The 20828-nt window shown below is 46.4% G+C and overlaps 1 protein-coding gene across 3 annotated transcripts in view; it reads left to right on the top strand.

The window, feature by feature from the left end:
* The window catches only part of ASZ1 (ankyrin repeat, SAM and basic leucine zipper domain containing 1), an 850966-nt gene that overhangs the window by 38851 nt on the left and 791287 nt on the right, over positions 1-20828 (top strand). Inside the window, exon 2 of one of the 3 annotated variants that reach the window (XM_069627941.1) lies at positions 19737-19827. The exons of 1 other annotated variant lie outside the window; for it this stretch is intronic. In XM_069627941.1, the coding sequence (XP_069484042.1) occupies positions 19737-19827 (91 nt within the window). The remainder of the gene's footprint in view (positions 1-19736; positions 19828-20828) is intronic. One more of the 3 variants, XM_069627943.1, reaches the window with a different exon arrangement.

The raw sequence follows: 20828 nt of genomic DNA, 5'->3' as shown, positions 1-20828 counted from the left end.
CGGGAGTTCACGTTCTGTCATGTAGAACTTATCTTTCAGCGGTTTCCGCCTACCTATCTACGGACCAATGTTCTTACTTTGTCTAATCCAGTGGTTAAAGAGATATTTTGCAGGCTTGACACGCCTTTATCCCCCGATTCGCAGTCCGCAACCAGCGTGGGATCTAAATGTGGTCCTGACGGCGTTGTGCCATATGCCTTTCGAACCAATGGCCACGGCGGACCTCAAGCACCTGTCATGGAAGGTGTTCTTTTTGGTGGCCGTCACTTCGGCAAGGCACACGAGTGAGCTCTCCAAGCTTTGTCGGTGGAACATCCCTTCTTGGCTTTTCACAAAGATAAGGTGGTCCTATGGACAAACCCGGCTTTTTTGCCAAAGGTGGTTTCTGAGTTTCATCTAAACCAGTCTATTTCCCTGCCGGTCTTTTTCCCGAAGCCCGCTTCAGAGGCAGAAAGGGTTCTACACTGTCTGCATGTTAGAAGGGCTCTTAAGTTCTATCTTGACAGAACTTCGAACTTAGGAGCTCTTCTCAACTGTTCGTCACCTTTTGGTAATCCACAAGGAAAGCAGGCCTCTAAGGCAACCATCTCCCGATGAATCACGACCTGCATTACGGAGTCTTACACCGTTCAAGGGCTGAAGCCTCCTAAAGGTATTCATGCACACCTGGTGCGGGGCAAGGCAGCTGCAGTTGCCTTTCAGAAACATGTCCCCTGGGAGACCATCGCAAAGGCAGCTACTTGGGCCTCCCCATCAGCTTTTTGTAAACATTGTCTAGACCTGAGTTCAAGAGCTGATGCTCAGTTTGGTCAGGCTGTGCTGAAGAACCTGTTACAATAAGGGTTTTTTTCCATCCACCCATAGTTCCTGTAAGGAGTGCTTGGGAATCTCCCATAAGTATGGAGGAAAGGGGACCGGACGTAGGAGTATAACCAGGTTACTCACCGTAGTGACCACCTTACTCCTAGTCCATAGTCCCCTTTCCCCCATACGCCCGCCCGCCATCCCCTCCAATAAGGTTCCTCTGTTATTGCTAAAAGGTCTCTGACCTGGCGATAGAAAAGGACTGATGGGCGATGCGTGGGGCGGGGCCGAGATATCTGCGTGCCCGGCCCCGCATAGAAAGAGAGGAAGGACTAAAACAAATTGAAATTTTTGGATGCTTTTACAAAGCGCTCCAGTCCCGTCCCACAGGACGGAGGAATGTCCCATAAGTATGGAGGAAAGGGGACTATGGACTAGGAGTAGGGTGGTCACTACGGTGAGTAACCTGGTTATTTTGCCTCATTTAGGATGTCACCTTTGTTGTTTGCAACACTATGCTTGCAGTGCAGTGCTACTGTCTAGACATTGCTGGCCACCTTCACCAGTTTGAGCGCTTTTCTTATGATTGGTACTTTGACTGCTTTCATGCTTTTTAAGGTTGCTAATTTAAGGTGGTGACCCACTTCCTCTCGCACTCTAAGCTGACACATAGATTCTTTTTTTATTTTTTAAAGAGTCTGTTACGTAACCGATCAGCATTGTATTCATTTTCATCATGGCCATTCCAATTGCAGCATTGTTTTTTTTATTGTGAGGCTGTGTTCCTTACTTTTTAGAATGCTATCACATGAATAGATGTCATTTATTCATCCGGGCTACAAGCTTTCTTTAGTGGGCTCTATAGAAGTGGCTTCAAACTCAGTTGTCTTTTGTCCCTGGTCCTTTTACCATGTGTTCCGGTTGATGGGCAAACCGGGCATGCACAAAGAGACCATACAAAATGAAATGCCTTAAACCTGATCTTGGTAAGTATTTCAAGCAAAGTAACATGTCCACTCAAAACTTCTCACAGTCTGAGGGTTTCCTGTACCCTTCTTCACCCACCAAGGAGCCAATCCAATACAATACTTAATGTTTTATACTTTTGAAGGGTTCCCACACCCTTTTGATCCCAAGTGTCTTTGTGAAGACTTCTGACAAGTACCTGACCTGAGTCCTGTTCCTGTTTACTGGCCCCTCACTCTCTGCAGCTCCTCCCCCTGAGCTGGAATTGATAGGTACAGTGTAAATTGTGTGTTCAGACTCTGCTTGTACCAGCTGGATTCAGGTCCTTCAGTCCAGAGGCTTCCTGAGGCGTTGGAGCACCTACCTGCCCCAATATCTCTAATCCTGAGCTGGTGCTGTACTACCTCGCTATCACCCCACTACGGCGTGGACTCTGCCTTTTCTGATCTGGAACTACCCCTTTACATCTCTCCGGCCAAGCATGCCTGCTCCTCCTTGCCTCGGTTCGCTAGTAGGACCATCTCCACATGTTCTTGGAACACCACATCCTTCTCTCATCTCACCAACACCTTCTGCTGCTGAGCACCAACCTCCCCCTGCTGTTTGCTCCCACCACCTCATGGTGACCTCCACCAACCTCCTATTGTCCTTCTGTATCCTCCTTCTGCTCTTCTCCCACCTTCTTTGACTGTTCTCAAATCAACCACATTCTCCACTTCTATCGTCTCCTCTATGCTTACTCCAACTCTCAACACCTCCTCCTTTTGTCACCCAGCAACCGCCTACTGTTCTTCACCTTGCTTCTCCTATTTAAAAAAAATATTAATTTGTAAACAAACAGATAAGTCTTCACTGTGACGATGTGTTTTCCTGAATATGCTCCACATGGGTGCTACATGTCATTCTCACTTTGTGCTCAATGTTCTAGTATTCCCCCCAATGCAATGTGTCCACATGCCCCGTTTCGGTCTCTTATCACAGCATGTCCGACCTTAATATTAATGCGCAGTTACTGAGTGCTATCCCTGGTTCCCACTTCCGGCTCCTCTGTGTCCACATTATCAAAACTTTGTCTGCGTCATTGCATTCCTGGCTTCGATTCCCTCACTTATTTCATGCATTCCTTTCTGCAGTGCCCTGTACCATAATGCAGTCTCAGCCAGTGACCAGCGTCTTAGTTCTGCCCGCCAGGCCTCTATCCTGAGACCCTCAGGCGATTTTCAGGCCATTGCTATCCTGCGTTTTGCCAGGATACATATCAGGTCCTTCATCTTTGAGAGGTGCGCAACCTGCTTCCCTCCCCTCGGGAACAGTCCCAACAGACAAAATTCTGTGGGCCATGCCTGCATCTGGACTCCCCTCCCCATCTGCCCTTTCGGCGACACTCTGCCAAAAGCTTGCCACCACTGGGCATGCCCAAAACATATGTACCATGTCCGCGCTCTCCTGGGTACACCTCAGGGAAGTTCTGTGCGTGTCATCCTGTGTGGAGTTAGGTACGCCGTATGTGTTACATATATTTGGGTGAGCTTGAATCTGGCATTCCTGGAGACTCTTTTAGTGTAAAACATGCTCTACACCATTCGCCATTTGTGAAAGCCCTCCCCACATCCTGCTCCCACTTCCTGCGCACCATCAGTTCCCCTGTGTTCAACCCATCCAATAGTAGGTGTTGACTCTTCCCCCGTCTCTTGTATCCGGTCACCTCTTGCCCTTGCCCATTCTAACTACCATGCCCCAGTGCGTCAACAACTGCCCCTTGTGTATTCCGTGTTCACTGGCTAGAGCTGAGATTGCCAATAACTTATTATCTACTAAGAAGTCGCCCACCACTGCAATTCCTTTGCTTTCCCTGTGTTCCCTTAACTGCTTCACTATGCCCGTTTTTTCCCTATGAGCCCCGCTATCGGAATATGTTTGGAATATGGGTCTATGGTCCCAAGGAGTCTCCAGGCCCTTTTCCACAGATCCCTGCCTAGTTTCAGTAGTCCTGAGGGTCTCGACGGCCGCGGTTCCTCCCCCCCATAGCACCTCCTTCAAGAAGAACTTTCATCATTGGCTGCAGCAGCTGGCTGTCTAGTGTAGGTTCGTCCCCGAGCCAATTAGCCATAAAACTGTAGCTGTCCTGCGAAGTACTACAATTCAAAGTTGGGTACGTTCATCCCACCGTTTCCATACTCCTTCTGTAGTGTGTCGAGGACAATTCTATTTCTCCCTGCCCCCCACAGGAATTCCCTTGTCAACCAATCCAACCGCCTAAAGAAGACCCTAGGGATGTTATATGATATGTTGGGTAAGCGGTACCATTTTTAGCATTGCTGCCCTGCCCGGTACTCCAAGAGGCAGCTTCTTCCAGAATCCCGTAGAGCTCTCCACGCCCTGCAAGGCACGCTGTGTGTTGTCTATGTGGGTTGAGGCAGGGTCATGCCACACATTTATTCCCAAATATCTAAAGGTTTTCTCTGGTCCACCTTAGCCCCAGATCTGGTAATTGTGTTTTGGCTATACCCCTTAGTCCCCCCATTGGGAACAAGCTGGATTTTCCTTTGTTTACTCCAATACCTGAGAGCCGTGAAAACTGCTCCACAATGTCTAGTAAGTGCGACAAGTTGGCTACTTGCCTGTTGACGTACAGTAGCATGTCACCTGCGTATAGGGACATTAAATTTACCACCCCATCTATCTCTGTAGCTGCGTCCGCATATTCTGTTCTAAGGAAGGCTGCCAATGGCTCCAGCGCCAGAATAAATAGCATTGGTGACAGCGGGCAGCCCTGTTTGGAGCCTTTCCGTACTACCCATGCATCAGAGATCTGTTTCCCCGTTCTCACTCTGGGTTACATGTACATCAATTTCACCCACCTTATAAAGGCGTTGCCTATCCCAAACCGCTGCCTATCCCAAACTGCTGCAGAATCCCCAGACGCCAATCCCAACGGACAGAGTCGAAGGCCTTGCCTGCATCTAGGGAGGCCACTGCGTAGTGGTGGTTTGCGTTGCCTATTACATGATGTAGTCTGCACAGATTCCATGAAGAGCGACCCGGGACATACTCTTTTAAGCCTGTTTGCCAATACTGCTAGGATTTTGGTGTCTTGATTCAACATAGCGAACGTCCTGTACGATCCGCAGTCTTGCAGGAGCTTCCCTGGTTTGAGTATGGGAACATTAGTGGAGTCTCTGTGGATGCTAGGCAGTATTCCTGCTTCATATGCCTCTGTAAAAACTTGCAAGAACTTAGGCGCCAGGACGTCTGTGTATGCCTTGTAGAATTCCCTGGGGAGCCCATCCGGTCCCACTGTTTTGTCAGTTGGGAGTTCAGCTATCAATGCACTCATTTCATCCAGTGGTAGGGGTATGTCCAGTGTAGCCACCTGCTCACTCCTCAGCCGTGGTAGGTCTATCTGCCCTGGGGCTTCCTTTAAATCGGTGTCATTGCCTCTCTTGTATACAAGAATTCATAGAATCTAGAGAATATGCCATTAATCTCTCCCTGTGTCCTGGCTTCCATCCCATTCTCGTCTACTATGTTGCTGACATCATCTTTTGGCTCCTCACGTCTACACAACCATGCTAGGTGTACTTCGTATAATCTAGTCTCCCGGGCCTTTCCCACTCGGTGTTACATTTTTGACACAGTTCTAGCAGTCTCGCCATTCTCCATGCCCTCCAAGGTTCTCTGTATGTCTGCCCTCAGGTCGCCCATTTTCCCTATTTTTGCTACTTTTACAACAACTTTGAAGGCTTCCCACTGTGTTTCTGTTTTTGCTGCACTGCCTGAGTTGACTTTAAAATACTCTTCTATTTCATCTCTTAGGTGGTTCCTGAATATGTCAACGAGCAGAGCCTCGGTCCTTAATTTCCAGGTAGGGACCGGCGCTCTTAGTGTGGTCACCCGCCAGCTTGTCACTACCAGGGTGTCGTCTGACAGCACCCAGGCTTTGTATTCTATGCCTCCATACCCGCCCAGGGTTTCTCCGCCCGTAAAAATATAATCTATTCGGGTGTGTGTTTCGTGGGGAGCCGAGAAATGCCAGTATCCCCGCGTCTATCTGTGTTTCTCCCTCCAGACATCTACCACCTGCAAGTTACTCAGAAGGGTCCCCACCGTTTTACCCGGCAGCGCTGGTTTCCTGCGCATCAGACCTTGCTAGTCTCGGGTTAAGGGTGCAATTGAAGTCGCCTCCCCCCATCTATGTTGCTCCTCTATATATGGCCAGCTTTGGGTATAATGACATATAATGATTCGGGCATATGTGTTTTATTATGCATATTTCTCTGCTTTCTATCAAGCCATGCACCACAACCTTCCTGCCTTCCTCATCTTTTTTAAATTCCAACAGCTGTAAAGGGACTGAGGGAGCTATCCACACCAGGACGCCTCTGGCATATACCGAAAATGTCTAGCTGTACATCTTCCCTGCCCATTTCTTGGCCATCGTGACCTGCTTATCCGCTGTAAGGTGTGTTTCCAGCAATAGTGCTATCTAGATTACCTGTCTTCTCAAGTATTTGTGCACCCATAATCTCTTGATCTATTTGTTAAGTCCCCTGAGATTCCAGGTGACTACCCCCCAGTCCATCAACTCCCATTATGGGTGATCCTGCAGGGTAGTGTAAATCCCATCCTCCTGTCAGTTTGTTTCTCTTCTTCCCGACAGGTCGCCCATCCTATAGTAAAGGCCCAATCACTTCCCATCTGGGATTCCTGCCCAGCAAGACGTTTCCGCCCACTCCCGTCATTCAGCAATCGGCCACTTCCACACCACCCATGTGTTTGTCACAATCTTTCCCATCACACCTGTCACAATTTAGCCCGCTAACAGCCTTAGCAGCCCCCCTGCTGCTGACCATGCAGGCCCCCTAACTCCAAAAAACAACTGCTGATAACCATTTGTAAACTTTGGATAACTGCCCAGCCACATTCTGCTTGCTCAGGCTCAGCCACTTTTTCCACACCCTCCTCCCTCTCCCACTTCTCGAGTGATGTGTAGAAGCTTGATTCCCTCCCGTAGGCATCGGGCTTCTTGATGTGGAGTATGGTAGCTGCCCGTGGAGGCAGCTGCCTGGGTTGGTGACCGAAACTGAGGTCACTGTCATATGGCTCCCAGCTACTGTGTATCAGTGCTGTCCTTTGCGTTTATCTTGATTGTTTCGCAAATCCCTGGATCCTGTTCACTGTGTTGCTGCATCCATGTTTCAGGGTCCGTTATTGTTGTTCCTGCCTGGCAAAGAATGCGCCTCCTGCATGTTTTCGAAGAAGTATGATCAGCCATTATGCAGGACTTTAAGCTTTGCCGGGTAGATCAACATGTATCTCCGATTGGCCCTTCTTAATCTTTCCTTGGTCCTTCCAAACATAGCTCTTAGTTTTTGCACCAGGGCGGTGTAGTCTGGATATATTGCCAGTTTGGAGGAGTTAAGTATAATTATGCCTCGCTCTTTTGAGAAAGCCAGGATCCTTATGTGATATTTAAAGTTCATGATTTTCGCTATTGCAGGTCTCCGGGGCGCTGCAGGTGGGGGTATTGAGGGGGCTTTTATTCAAGGACCTGTATGCTCTTTCGACTGTGAATCCTTTGGTCAGTGTGCCTGGCCCTATTTCTTGCAGCAGCAGATTCTCCAAGTAGTTTGTTGGGTATTTACCTTCCTCTCCTTCGGGAAGGCCAGTATTCTGATGTTATGTTATTATTCGTCAAGCGCACGTACACCCGAGGGCATCATGGCTCTATAGAGAGGTAGCAAAGGGTGGAGACACCAAGGCGACACTATTTGAAAAGCAGGGTTTTCAGCTTCTGCCAAAATGTGAGATGATCGATCGTCTCGCGCAGGGAAAGAGGCAGATTGTTCCACCCTTTAGCAGCCGCTATGAAGAACGAGCGACCAGCTTTGCGGGCGAGCCTAAAGTGGGGTGCCATCACCCGACAGGCCCCTTGAGAACGGAAGGCACAAGTAGGCAGGTAACGGGGCAATTTGGCTTGCAGGTATTCAGCTCCGGTGCCATAGAAGGCCCTGTGCACCAAGCACATGGATTTGAACATAATCCGCTGAGCAGCGTGAAGCCAATGCAGTTGACGTAGCAGAGGGGTCATGTGGGCACCAAATGGAGGGTGGATGATAGATCTGGCCGCAGCATTCTGAAGTAATTGCAGCCGTCCCGTCAGGTGGGCAGGTTGGGCCAGGTAGACTGAGTTGCAGTAATCCAACACACTCAAGACCAAGGCCGCAACCACAGGTGCCTGGTTTACAGCCGTGATGAAAGGGAGAACCTTTCGGAGGATCCAGAGTTTGAAATGACCGGGATTTGCATACCGCATTGACCTGTTTATCCATGGTCAGTGTGGATGAGATCTGCACACCAAGATTATGCACGGATGGTACAGATGTTGTCAGTCTAGAAAAATGGACACCTCTCACGATTGACGGCAAACGTATTTCGGTGGCCGAAGGCCAACCGTCTCATGTACGAAACAATAGAAATACAGGTTTCCGAGTTTGACCAATGAACGGCCATTTTCATGTAGCAAGGATCGCCATTTTGTTTTCTAACGATTGCTCATTGCTTTCTGTTCAAATTGCTTCGCAGCACATTTCTGCTTACACAGCTCGACTGTTAACATTGTTGTCTGAACGTGAAAGGACAAGACCGCCAGGCCGCGAGGCTAATAAGAGTTAGTTGAAACACAACGTAGGCAGCTCCGGGGAGGAATGCTCGGCTCCCTCCCGAATGTAGCCTTGAAGCAGAGCCGCAGGGCATTTAATAATTTCACAGCTGCCAGCCAGTCTCGTTATATGGTAGAATATGTTAGAATAAAGCAGCTAAAGGCTTGAATTATGCTCTTCTTAAGGCTCCTTTTTCCGAGCCCTGTAGAGCGTGTCTGCACCCAGGACTCGAATAGCACCTCATAGATAGCAAGGTCTGGAATGTGACTCTTCCCCCGTATGTAGCTTGCTTACAAGAACAGAAGCACTGTGTTCTGTTCAACAAAGAAAAGATGTCTCTGCACTTGCAAGGTTGCATATTGTTACTAGAATAGATATTTGAAGGTGTCATATTCGTCGGAAGTGTCCATCATCAAACCGAGTTCAAAGAAACCCAATAAAGGGGGGTGTTAAACATGTCACAGCTGATTGTATGATATGCATTTTGTATATATGTAACTGATGTACGTAATTCGCTCTCTTGCGTCCCTCGAGGTCTAGAGATACACGTCGCGGGGCGTGAAACCCGAGTTGGCCAACTGAGACTATTTGCTTTGCAATAAACCCTAGCTTTGGGAATACAACCTTGTGCCTGGCGTATCTATCGTGTGTGGTGACTTGCCTTGTTTCCATAATGCTAGGGGCCCCTTTCAAGATGGCGCCCGAATAGGGACTCTCCCCCACTTGTTCCATCGTGTATGTTGTAATTGAGTAAAGGCGGAGAACGACGAGGACGGGACGATCGAGCCGGGATCAAGAGGTGTTCGGGGCGCCCTGTAGAAGTGATGAGAGATTCCTTTGCAGATCTGCACACATCTGATCCCTGATCGACATATCTGGCTAGAGAACAAGGAGGCGAGGGTCCCGAAACAAGGCAGAAGCCAAGAAACGCAGACACAACGTCATTGGTTGCGTCAGTATACAGACGAATTGTGTCCTGGAGGACAAATTGATTTATCAGGTGAGTCATACCCAGATTCAAAATAACCCTGATATTGGTTGAGAGTTGACTTTGCAAAATCAAACGCCCTAGGTAAGGTTGATTAACCAGGGGGAAGGTTGAAACATGCCTGGGGTATTGTCCACCCTAGCAGGGTTTTTTCGCTGTGGTAGACAATCTTTGGAAGATGGCCAAATTGCACCACCTGGTGGAATGCCGGCGTATGGGATGTATGTGAAGTATGGTGTGGGAGCGATAATATTCTGTGAGACTTGGCATAGGCAAACCAGAAAGCAACAAGACCATCAGGGGCCGATAAATGCTAGTTTTGAGATAGCGAGAATAGATAATTTGGAAAGGGTGTTGATAAGAAAGAAAGCGCGTCCCGCAGCATTTGATATCGTTAAGGACTGGAGAAGGGAAGCAATGCTCCGACTTAGAAGTAGAGCGAAGCATGCGCGCATGCATAAATTGAAAGGTGAAGTAGCGGAAGAAAAGGAGGAGGAGAGGAGTGGACTGAGTCTAAGGAGGTCAGGTAGACGTGAGCAGGTAAATATAGAAAAAATATACTCACAACGAGATTTGAACATAGCAGATGAAGTGATGGAAAACATATTGATCCATACAAAACAAGGCCCAAGATCAGAAGCGAGACCAAACACGTCAGTAACTATTGCTCAAGCCCCTCCCGTAACTCAAACTCTCCTTCCCGTAGCTCAAGCCCTCACACAGCCACAGAACGCGCACGTAACACTTCCTATTAGCCACCCAGGCCCACAGCAGACACTCCCCGTTCCAATTGTCCCATCCGCACCTCCCGCCTTAGATACAGACTCGGTACCGTCCGTTCCTCCAGGGGTTGAAGTTGAAACCACGGGGGCAAGAGGCGGGACTGAACAAAGTGGATGCACGAGGGTAACTCGCAGTGCGATCAGCAAAGAAAGGAAGGTGGAATTGCAGCAACAGGCAGAAATGTATGTAGACGGGGATGATAGGACGGCAGCATTGGCTTCGATGTATGACTTCCGAAGAAGCAACGAAAGACAGGTAGTGTTGGAATTCATGGGTGAATATTTGGTGGAGAGATGGAAACAGTTAATTGGGAAATTACCTCCGCAGCGATTGTTAGACTTAAATGCATTAGCACGCTGTAGACAAAGAGATAGTGAGGGAACATGTATATGGACTTTTTGAGTTTAAAAATGAATTAGATAATGATTATGCTGAAATGTTTACTGCACCTGCGTACAGGGGTAAGGATATCGGGAGAAATAGGAAGGAGGCTGTAGAGCCATATATACAGCGACAACATTCAATGTCGTCAGTACAGAGGGGCGACAAATTGAAAGTATGTATACGAGAGGCGTTCAGATGGATGTCGGATCCCAGTATCCCCACAATGGAGATACATGAGATATTTGATGAATATTCTATACCCATGAAAAAAAAAGCACTGCAGTCGATGGCTGAACATTTAATAGACAAAGATATAAAAAACGGCAAGGCCAGCCCACCCAAAATAATGGCAGTATATAAGAGAGCACTAGAGCGAGGGACAGGAGAAACAGCCCTATCGCTTGATCTGGGAATATTATTACACATGAGAGAAGGGGGAGGGACAGTAAGTGGGGCATTCCCTATGAGGGAGGTCCCACCTACCTTTGTGCCAAAAACAGAGGTTCCCGCAACGGGCACCGTAGCGGCGCAGGTAACGCCAGTCCATTATACCGCCCAGTACGTACATGTCCCCTTTTCCAGACAGGAGGTGAACAACATAAAGCAAACGATTCCCGATATAAGAAGGAATCCTGCAGGATTTTACAAGGAAGTAGAGTCCGGCCTGCAATCATCCGTGCTTACCATGGGTGGCATAGACCTAATATTCCCAGTGATCCTGCTAACAGACATATGGAAGCAAATAAGAAAGGTGGATGACGTAACAGCCTATGGCGCCATATGGGCGGACTTGATAATAGAAGACAGGAGTAAAGCGGTTGGAGGGACACCAGGAGCGAACATGGTAGCATTACCAGCACGCATAATACAGAAATGAAAAGAAATTGTCCCAGAGAAAATAATTCAATGGGACAAGTTGACTGCATGTGTGCAAGGCAAGGATGAGTTAGCAACAGATTATTCCAATAAATTTGAAGAAGTATTCGCAGACTTCAGTGGGCAGGATGTGAGCTCTGAAGCGGGGAAGAGGCTATTTGTTGATACATATGTGAGGGGATTGAGACTTCCAATTCAGAACCTAATAATGACATCAGAAAGTGCATGGCAAGCAAAAACGCTGGGTGAAGTATTGCACATGGCCCAATATTATGAGACGAGAGTGAATGCGGGAAAGAACCAGGAGGAGAAAGATAGAGTAAATCTGAAAACAAGGCTGTTACTGCAGCAAGTAACAGGACATAATAGAGGAAGAGGGAACGCACAAGGGAGGAGTAATTTGAATATGCATGGGGGGCCATTGGGACCAAATCAGTGTGCATACTGTAAGGAGGAAGGACACTGGCGAGCGCAATGTCCACATTTACAGAATAGAAATGGACCCGGTCAGAGAAGACAGCACAGAGGGCACCAAGGAGTGAATGGACCAAATAGGAAAAGTATGCAGCAGCACCACAATAATGAAGGTAATCAAAACCAAGCCCAAAACCAAAGTGCTCCTAACCAGAGCCAGGGTCAGCAAAACCAACAGTATGGGAATCAGAGTGGGCGAAATAGAGGAAAGAATGGGAACATTTTTAATACGCAGCCAAATACGTATTACAGTAATAGTAGTGACTACACATCGGATGATATTTCCCCAATAGGACAGCCCAGGGCAGGGGTCGGAACCAGTGTCTATTCCCGTGAATCAGAGAGTACCCTACGTAGAAATGGGAGTCGGGAATAAGGAGCACCGCTTCCTTGTAGATACAGGAGCGCAAAAGTGTTAAATAGACCATCACTTGGTTCCGGATATACCACTGTCAGGGCAAAAGAATGTTTCCGTAGGGTTCGCAGGTACACCAGTCATAAACCCAGTTCCCAACCAGTCCCAGTTACTATAGGACCATTCACTGAACATTGTCCCTTTCTCCTAACAGAAAATTGTGGGGAGAACTTGTTGGGATTGAACTTGTTGAAAAAGCTAGGTGCGATGATACATTGTACGTCAGACGGGGTGTTTCTGACAATTTGGCCACAAGATGCCCCTGTGTCAGAATTCATGTCTGAAACCTTGCCAGGAGAGTTAAGAGAAGTGCCAACCTGTATATGGGCGATGCATGACAACGATGTAGGATGCTTGAAGATGTTGATCGCGGCTGATACAGAAGAGATTTATAAAAAGAACACCGTATTACTACTGTCACACCTAGCGGCACATGGCCATAAAGCTAGTTTGAAGAAGTTTCAATATAATCGAAAGGAGGTAGCTTATTTGGGCTACCTTCTTTCGAAAGAAGGGAGAAGGCTAACGCCAGAACGCATAGAAAATATTTCTTGTATGCCTATTCCAAAGACACAGAAAGGAGTCAGAGCCATAATAGGCATGGCTTCTTATTGCCGGCAGTGGATCGGTAATTTTGCGTTAATTGTGAAGCCAATGGTGTTATTAACTAAGGAGGATGCGGTGATGCCTTTGCAGTGGAATGAAGAATGTCAGAGAGCGTTTGATCAATTGAAAACTGCATTATGTTCTGCTCCAGTTTTGGGCACGCCGAATTATGAAAAACTTTTTAGATTATTTGTATGCGAGAATGAAGGAAGTGCATTAGCTGTTTTGACACAGGAACAAGGTGGAAGAAATAGGCCGTGCGGCTATTTTTCTTCTGCGCTGGACCCTGTAGCGTGCGCACTACCACCATGTTTGCGATCTGTCGCGGCGGCTGCTGCATCGGTGAATCAAACGGAAGGGATGGTATTGGGGCATACTTTAATTCTGATGGTGCCACATGCCATAGATGTCCTACTGAATAGGACACAGACGCAACACCTCACCTCGGCTAGACTGACAAGATATGAGATTATCTTGTTCGCGCCCCATATCCAAATTATGAGGTGTAGCGCTTTGAATCCTGCAGAATTAATGCCACTGCCCATAAAAGAAATTGGTGACAACGAATCAGCACCCCATGATTGCTTAATGGTCACTGAGGAAGAAACGAAGGGGAGAGTTGATTTAAGTGAGATCCCACAAAAGGAGCCAGATGGAGAGTTATTTTGTGACGGCTCTTGTTTTAAACTACCTGATGGCACGTCAACTGCCGCTTACGCTATCACTACCCTAGAGAGCGTTGTAGAAAGCAAAAGAATTCCCTACAACTCGGCACAAGCCGCAGTAATAATAGCATTGACCAGAGCCTGTGAGATTTCTGAAAATTTGAACGTGAATATCTATACTGATAGTCAGTATGCTTTTGGGGTGGTTCATAACTTTGGTCGACTCTGGGCTGAGAGGGGTTTTTTGACATCGCATGGGGCCAGAATTCAACATGGCCCTTTGATTGTATGATTGCTGTCTGCACTCAAGTTTCCAAAGCGCCTAGCAATAGTGAAATGCGAGGCACATAAAAAGATAACATGCAAAGTGGGAGAGGGAAACGCATTTGCAGACAGAATTGTGAAACAAACTGCCACTGATTTGGGTAATGAAATGATGACAGTCCAGACTGAGGAAGTACCCTGTATGATAGAAGATGGAATTGCCACTCTCAAAGAGATGCAGGCCGAAGCCACGGCGGATGAGATAAAAGGATGGGCAGAGGGCTCTGCTGAGTTAGATTTAGAGGATTGTTGGGTGGACAAGGGAACTAAAAACTGGATGTTGCCAAATTTTTATGTGACTGCAATGGTCACAATGGCTATGTGTTTACAACACAATGTAGGAAAGGGAACAGTGACTCCAATAGGCAGTTTTGGCCCGCCCTCTATGCCTTTTGAGGTAATCCATTTTGATTTCATAGAGATGGAGAGGTGCCAAAACTTGAAATATGTTTTAGTGGTGATCTGTGCATTCAGCAAGTGGGTGGAGGCATATCCCTTAAAAGACTGCACAGCAATGAGTGCGGCAAAAGTAATGCTTAAAGAATATTTTTCCCGTTTTGGCTTGCCCCGTGTCATATGGTCAGATAACGGTCCACATTTTGTGGGCGCAGTGGTATTACAGATATGTGCAGGTCTTCAGATTTATAAGAGATTTCATAGTTCGAGGCATCCGAGTTCGGCCGGTCTTGTTGAGAGGCACAACGGAATCCTCAAGTCAAAAATTAGCAAGATATGTGCAGGGAGCAAGTTGAGTTGGGTGGATGCATTACCGATAGCGCTATTGTGCATGTGTACATCTGTACAGGCTAGAACTGGGCTCTCCCCGTATGAGATTGTGATGGGGAGGCCAGCGAATGTTTGGTGCGCACCTCAGCCAAAGCGACTGAGTGAAGTGGAACATCCTGTACTTAGCACTTATTGTGTCCTTTTAATGCAGAAATTGCGTTTGATTCATCAGCAGGTGCAGGAGGCTCTACTCGTAAGATATACTGGTCCGGGGCACGCGCTGGAGCCAGGCGACTGGGTGCTGCTTAAGAACCTTGAGAGAAAATCGTCGTTGGCACCCAGGTGGCGCTGCCCCTATCAAGTGCTTCTGGCAATGCAGACGGCAATACGGGTGGATGGGAGGAAGTCGTGGATCCATGCCACCCATGCCAAAAAGATCCCATCTTCACTGAAAGACTTGCCCAATCCGGACGACTGGAAAGAGACAGCGGTCCCAGAAACGAAAGAAACTGCTGCCAGTCCACCGCCTCTAAATCTGTCCCAGCGGGAAGTGAAATTCGAAACAAACCCTGAAAAGATTGCCAAAAAGGGGGAAGGGCAAAGAGTACCCCAACGTTGCCCAGCAGAACCTACATCACTGTTGGCTGACACGAAATCTGCATTGCAAATAACGTCAGATACTAAACGTGTACCCCTTTGGCGCCCACCAGCACTTGCCATTGCGCCAGAGCCAAAGACCGAATCTGCATCACTGTCGGGGTGCACACCAGCATCTGCCATTGCGCCGCAGGCTGACTCTGAGCCTGGCTCTTGAAGTGCACCGACACTGTTCACGGATCACACAATACCAGGAGTGAGGCGATATGATTTGCCGCCTCGAAAGACAGAGTGATCCACAGTTCTTTGGGGTTTATGCTAACCTCTGGTTCCGCTCATGGACGGAGAAGGAACCTAGGTGTGTAGAGGAGAGAAGCGTGAGAATTGTGCAAGTCGGACAATTCAAGACTCGCGATCATAAAAAGTACGTGTCCTGAACCACAACGGACAAGCTGGGCGCACATGGTACAAAGGCAATAGAGAACTGTTCAGAAGTCCTCTGAGCAGTATGAGAGAGGATAAGTTATCTTGCCTAGAACTAATAAGCAAACCAGGCTGCAAAGGGCTGGCAGACTAAACTGTTGACAATTCCTTTGAACTTATTGACATCCGGATAAGTGCGACGAAGAGAGATATTCACGACGAACTTTGTCAGGAAGAAGGACGGTGAGAAAAATGTCGAGACCGGGTTCAGCCTTCTCCTGCACCACTGCTGAGAATGAGTTAGTTATAAAGACTGTAAACTTAGGGAAACCGTTTGGTAAAAAAAATTGTATGCTGGCTTTGACGATAATCATGTGCTTCATGAGTGTGGTAGCACCAATAACGACAGCCTTTGTGTTATGGTATGTGGAGTCTGTACACCCATTGGGAATGATTTTACCAATAGTTAATATATCCACTACTGAAAGCCAGGTTCAGGTGATTACTTATACCTTGTCCCCAATGGAAGAGAGATACAGAGAAGGGTATGGGAACAATACGCTATTACTCATCATGAATATGACGCATGCAATTCTAAAGAAAAAAAATTGTTGTGTATGCGCCCATTTACCCCAGCATGCGTGGAAAGTAATAGGGTGGTATGTACAACCATTACCATTAAGTTCTGCATGCAGTGCATCTTTAAGTGCAATGTTTTATGGGAAGTGGAATAAGAGTAGTACGGGTCAATTAGATAGAACAAACATGAACAAGTTGGAGGAAATAATTGAGGCCTGTGGTTTGTTCCAAATTCCATAAAGCACAAGTGATGATCCCAGACCCTACGCCAAAAAGTACGTGAAAAATAACACGACAAAATAGACAAGATAGATTGTCCCCACCAGTTAAAACATCTGTGATGACGTTTCGTTTAAGAACAGACGGGAACAAAGATGCAATTCCCCCTTCTTACACAGTGAATTACAACCCGAGAACTGTCCCTTTTTGTCTAAAAAAGAAAGGCTCCTATTCAGTAGGAACATTTACTGGATGCATGAATACAGCTGTACTAAAATGGGAAATACTACCAGTATATGTGGGAGATCCAGTCTATTTTATATGTGGAGAGAAAGCATATCCTTGGTTGCCCAGAAACTGGGGAGGTACATGTTACCTAGGTCTACTGTCCCTGGGAGTGTTCCTCTTAGAAACAGCAGACATGGCCAGGCTATCCAGATCTAGAACCAAAAGGAGTAGCGAAGGTGTTTTGATAGTGAAGGACGTAGCAAAATCATTAATTCCATTTTTGTCCCAGATAGTGAACTCCTATAACATAAGGAAGCTGTCCAGAATACTAAAAGATACCATAAACACGACGACAGATATACTATTTAACATGACGTTGCAAGAAAAAGGAATTAGGTTAATGACGCTGCAAAATAGAATGGCTCTCAATGTAATCCTGGTTGATCGTGGGGGAATTTGCAAGATTGTGGGATCAGCGTGCTGCGTATTCGTAGACGACTATTCCCCTACGATTTTTGAAGCAAGAAAGAAAATGCATGTCCTAAGCTCCGAATTCCCTACTGGAGAAGGGGGCTGGGGAATAGAGTCCTGGTTTTGGGGAATACTGTGTTCTTGGGGATGGAAGCTGATTGCGATATTAGTAGTAGTGTTTGGAATAGTCATAACGTGCTGTTGTTGCATACACTGCTTACCGATAGTTTGCACTGAGATAACTGAGGGATGTATGTATATGATAACAAAAAGAAAACAAACTTATGGCCGGGATGACAGAGACACAAATTAAATGAAAACAGTGAAAGAATTAATGGCTATAGATATTAATGAAGATGATGATGCTTATAATAGCATGCAAAATTCAGACATAAGTGCTTCAGATTTATCGTCATCAGAGGAGGGTACAATAAATTAATGAGACATTTGGCATACGGCCAAAGGAGGGTTTGGGTGAAAGGACAAGGCCGCAAGGCTAATAAGAGTTTGTTGAAACACAACTTGGGCAGCTCTGGGGAGGAATGCCCGGCTCCCTCCCAAATGTAGCTTTGAAGCTTAGCCGCAGGGCATTTAATCATTTCATAGCTGCAAGCCAGTCTCGTTATATGGCAGAATATGTCAGAATAAAGCAGCTCAAGGCTTGAATTATGCTCTTCTTATGGCCCCCCTTTTCCGAGCCCTGTAGAGCGTGTCGGCTCCCAGGACACGAATAGCACCTCATAGATAGCAAGGTCTGGAATGTGACTCTTCCCCCGTATGTAGCTTGCTTACAAGAACAGAAGCACTGTGTTCTGTTCAACAAAGAAAAGATTTCTCTGCACTTGCAAGGTTGCATATTGTTACTAGAATAGATATTTGAAGGTGTCATATTCGTCGGAAGTGTCCATCATCAAACCGAGTTCAAAGAAACCCAATAAAGGGGGGTGTTAAACATGTCACAGCTGATTGTTTGATATGCATTTTGTATATATGTAACTGATGTACGTAATTCGCTCTCTTTGCGTCCCTCGAGGTCTAGAGATACACGTCGCCGGGCATGAGAACGAGTTGGCCAACTGAGACTATTTGCTTTGCAATAAACCCTAGCTTTGGGAATACAACCTCTTGTCTGGCGTATCTATCGTGTGTGGTGACTTGCCTTGTTTCCATAACGCGAGGGACCCCTAGGGGCCCCTTTCAATGTGGGAAGAGGACCGAGGGAAGGGGGCCATAAATCAGCAGTCTAGAATAATTGCAGACTGGGGTGCCCACAAAAAGAAACTCGGTTTTACTTCTGTTTAGTTTCAACCAATTCTGTGACATCCATATCCCTAGTTGCTCAAGGCAGTGTCTGAGACGAGATGCAGTTTCAAATTTAGTTAGATCAAGGCGGACCAAGAACTGGGTATCGTCTGCGTAAGAGTAGAAGCGGAACCCATGTGCCGCAGTGAGAAGCAGGAGTTATCATATATAGATATTAAATAAGATGGGGGATAATGCCGATCCCTGAGGGACTCCAAGATAGAGGAGCAGGGGCAGAGCGGAAGGGAGGAAGAGAGATTGATTGAGAGCGATCCGCAAGGAGTGCAGTAAACCAGTGCAGCACTTGGCCAGTAATCCCACCCTCAGAGAGTCGGGCGATAAGAAGAGCGTGGTTAACGGTGTCGTAGGCAGCCGAGAGATCTAATAAGACTGCCCCGACACCGCCCTGATCAACCATACATATCAAGTCGTCCATTGGTGAGTTTAAGAAAGACTCAGTGCCTCTGCCAGGCCAAAAGTGTGATAGAAAGGGATCAAGAAAGTGCGAGGATTCCAAAAATGCTGAGAGAAGGAGAGATACCAACGCCTCCAACACTTTCATCAAAAATGGTAGAAGGGAAATCAGAGGGTAATTGGCCAGCACCTCTGGATCAGGTGAGGGTTTTTTCAGCAGAGGGATGCCCAAAGCGTGTTTAAGGGAACGTGGTATATCTCCTGTCGCAAACGAGATGTTGACGGCGGAAGTGATGGAATTAATTACATCAATCGATGACTCCTGCAGGAGGGCCACGGTTATGGCATCGGCAGGGGAGGCTGATTTTAGTTTCTGAAAAGCAGAGATAACATCGGAATTTGAGTCCACCTCAGGTTTGCAGTTCTCTTCTTTTCCCTTTGGATATGTGAATATGTCCGACAGTTGGTGCAACGCCTGTGTTATGCTAATGAAAGTTGCCAGTGAATGGATACGTTTTACTGTATGAAGGTCTGTCAGCAGTCCAAAAATGCTTTTCTTTAGGTTTTGTGAGATATTGCATCCCCACGATTTTGACTATCTATTACTATGCAAGTAATATAAAGAGATGGACGAGGATGTGTAATGCTTTTTTCTGAAGAGCATTCACCTCATACATTTTCAAAGTTTTGATCCTTTACGTAGCAATGAGTCTCATATATGTCCAATGAAATGTTAGCCATGTACATTGTTTTGACTCAGTCTCGCCTGCAGAGATTTGTTTGCGTTTTTTTGATGTTTTAACATTTTGATTTTTTTTTTGTATTCAAAGAAACCTGTACTGCAAGAGAATAAAGAAGAAACATTAAAAAGGGCACTGACTTCAGGAGATGTACGTTTGTGCGAGGAACTTTTAAATGCAGGTCAATATTCATCTCTTAGATGTTATTTAGTCTTTGTATTTACAGTAGGTAGACGGAATACTGTCACGTTTCTGAAGTGTATCAAAGGTAGCCAGCTAGTTCTTTTTATTGTTATGTGACACGGTAGTCTGTTTCAGTTGAACTAATTTGTCAACAAATGGTCAGCATGCATAGTGCATACCCGAACAAATGTGGGCATCCAATGTGTAACATACCTTTTTATTCTGATAAGTGTTTGGTTACATAAACTTTTCTGATCATGATAAACTGCATTGACTAAAGTTATTTAATTTACTGTTCATAAAGAGGCAGGCATGGCCCAAATGGAACCTTTTGTTTTCAGTTTTCTCAAAGCATGGAAACACGAACAGTGGTTTACTTAATGATTCTATTCAGTAATTCGGTGCATAGCTCCTCACACTTCTGTTTGTCATTATGTACTTTTCTTGCATAGCTATTCTTATACCTAACCACCGATATTGCTTCTGAGCATTTCATAACTTAAAACAGCTGTACATTTGAGACCGAGTTTACATGGATCACCTTTAGCTCTAGTTATGCACACACTGAAAAATGGGTTTGTGACCTATTTTTAGCTCCTTTGGTTTGGACGAGGTGAGATTGTAATATAAAAAAGGGGGGAGTCAGATGGCTCAATATATATATCTTGCCATTGTAATGGCATAGCCATCCTATGCAGCTGCATCTTCAAATGTTAGGCAATTTGGTCAGTTGGGTGAATGCTCAATTAGAATTGCCTATAAATCCATCTTCCTCATTACAGTGAATACATTTAAGATGAGTCTACTCATGAAAGGAACGTATTTTGGGATGCTATTCCTGCTCCTGGGTCCCCAAAAATGTTTGGGGACTCAGAAAAATCTATTGGCGCACAAGAAAGTGGATGCGTGCATTCTCAGTGGGGAGCATAGGTGGAGACGTGTATTTGATTTTGCAAGTAATCTCTGAAGCATATGTAGTTCCAGGTATACGGCATGCTT

This window comes from Ambystoma mexicanum, chromosome 12 (genome assembly GCF_040938575.1).
Source record: "Ambystoma mexicanum isolate Mex_15411 chromosome 12, UKY_AmexF1_1, whole genome shotgun sequence".
Classification (NCBI taxonomy): domain Eukaryota; kingdom Metazoa; phylum Chordata; class Amphibia; order Caudata; family Ambystomatidae; genus Ambystoma; species Ambystoma mexicanum.
This window is presented reverse-complemented; position numbering and strand designations above follow the sequence as displayed.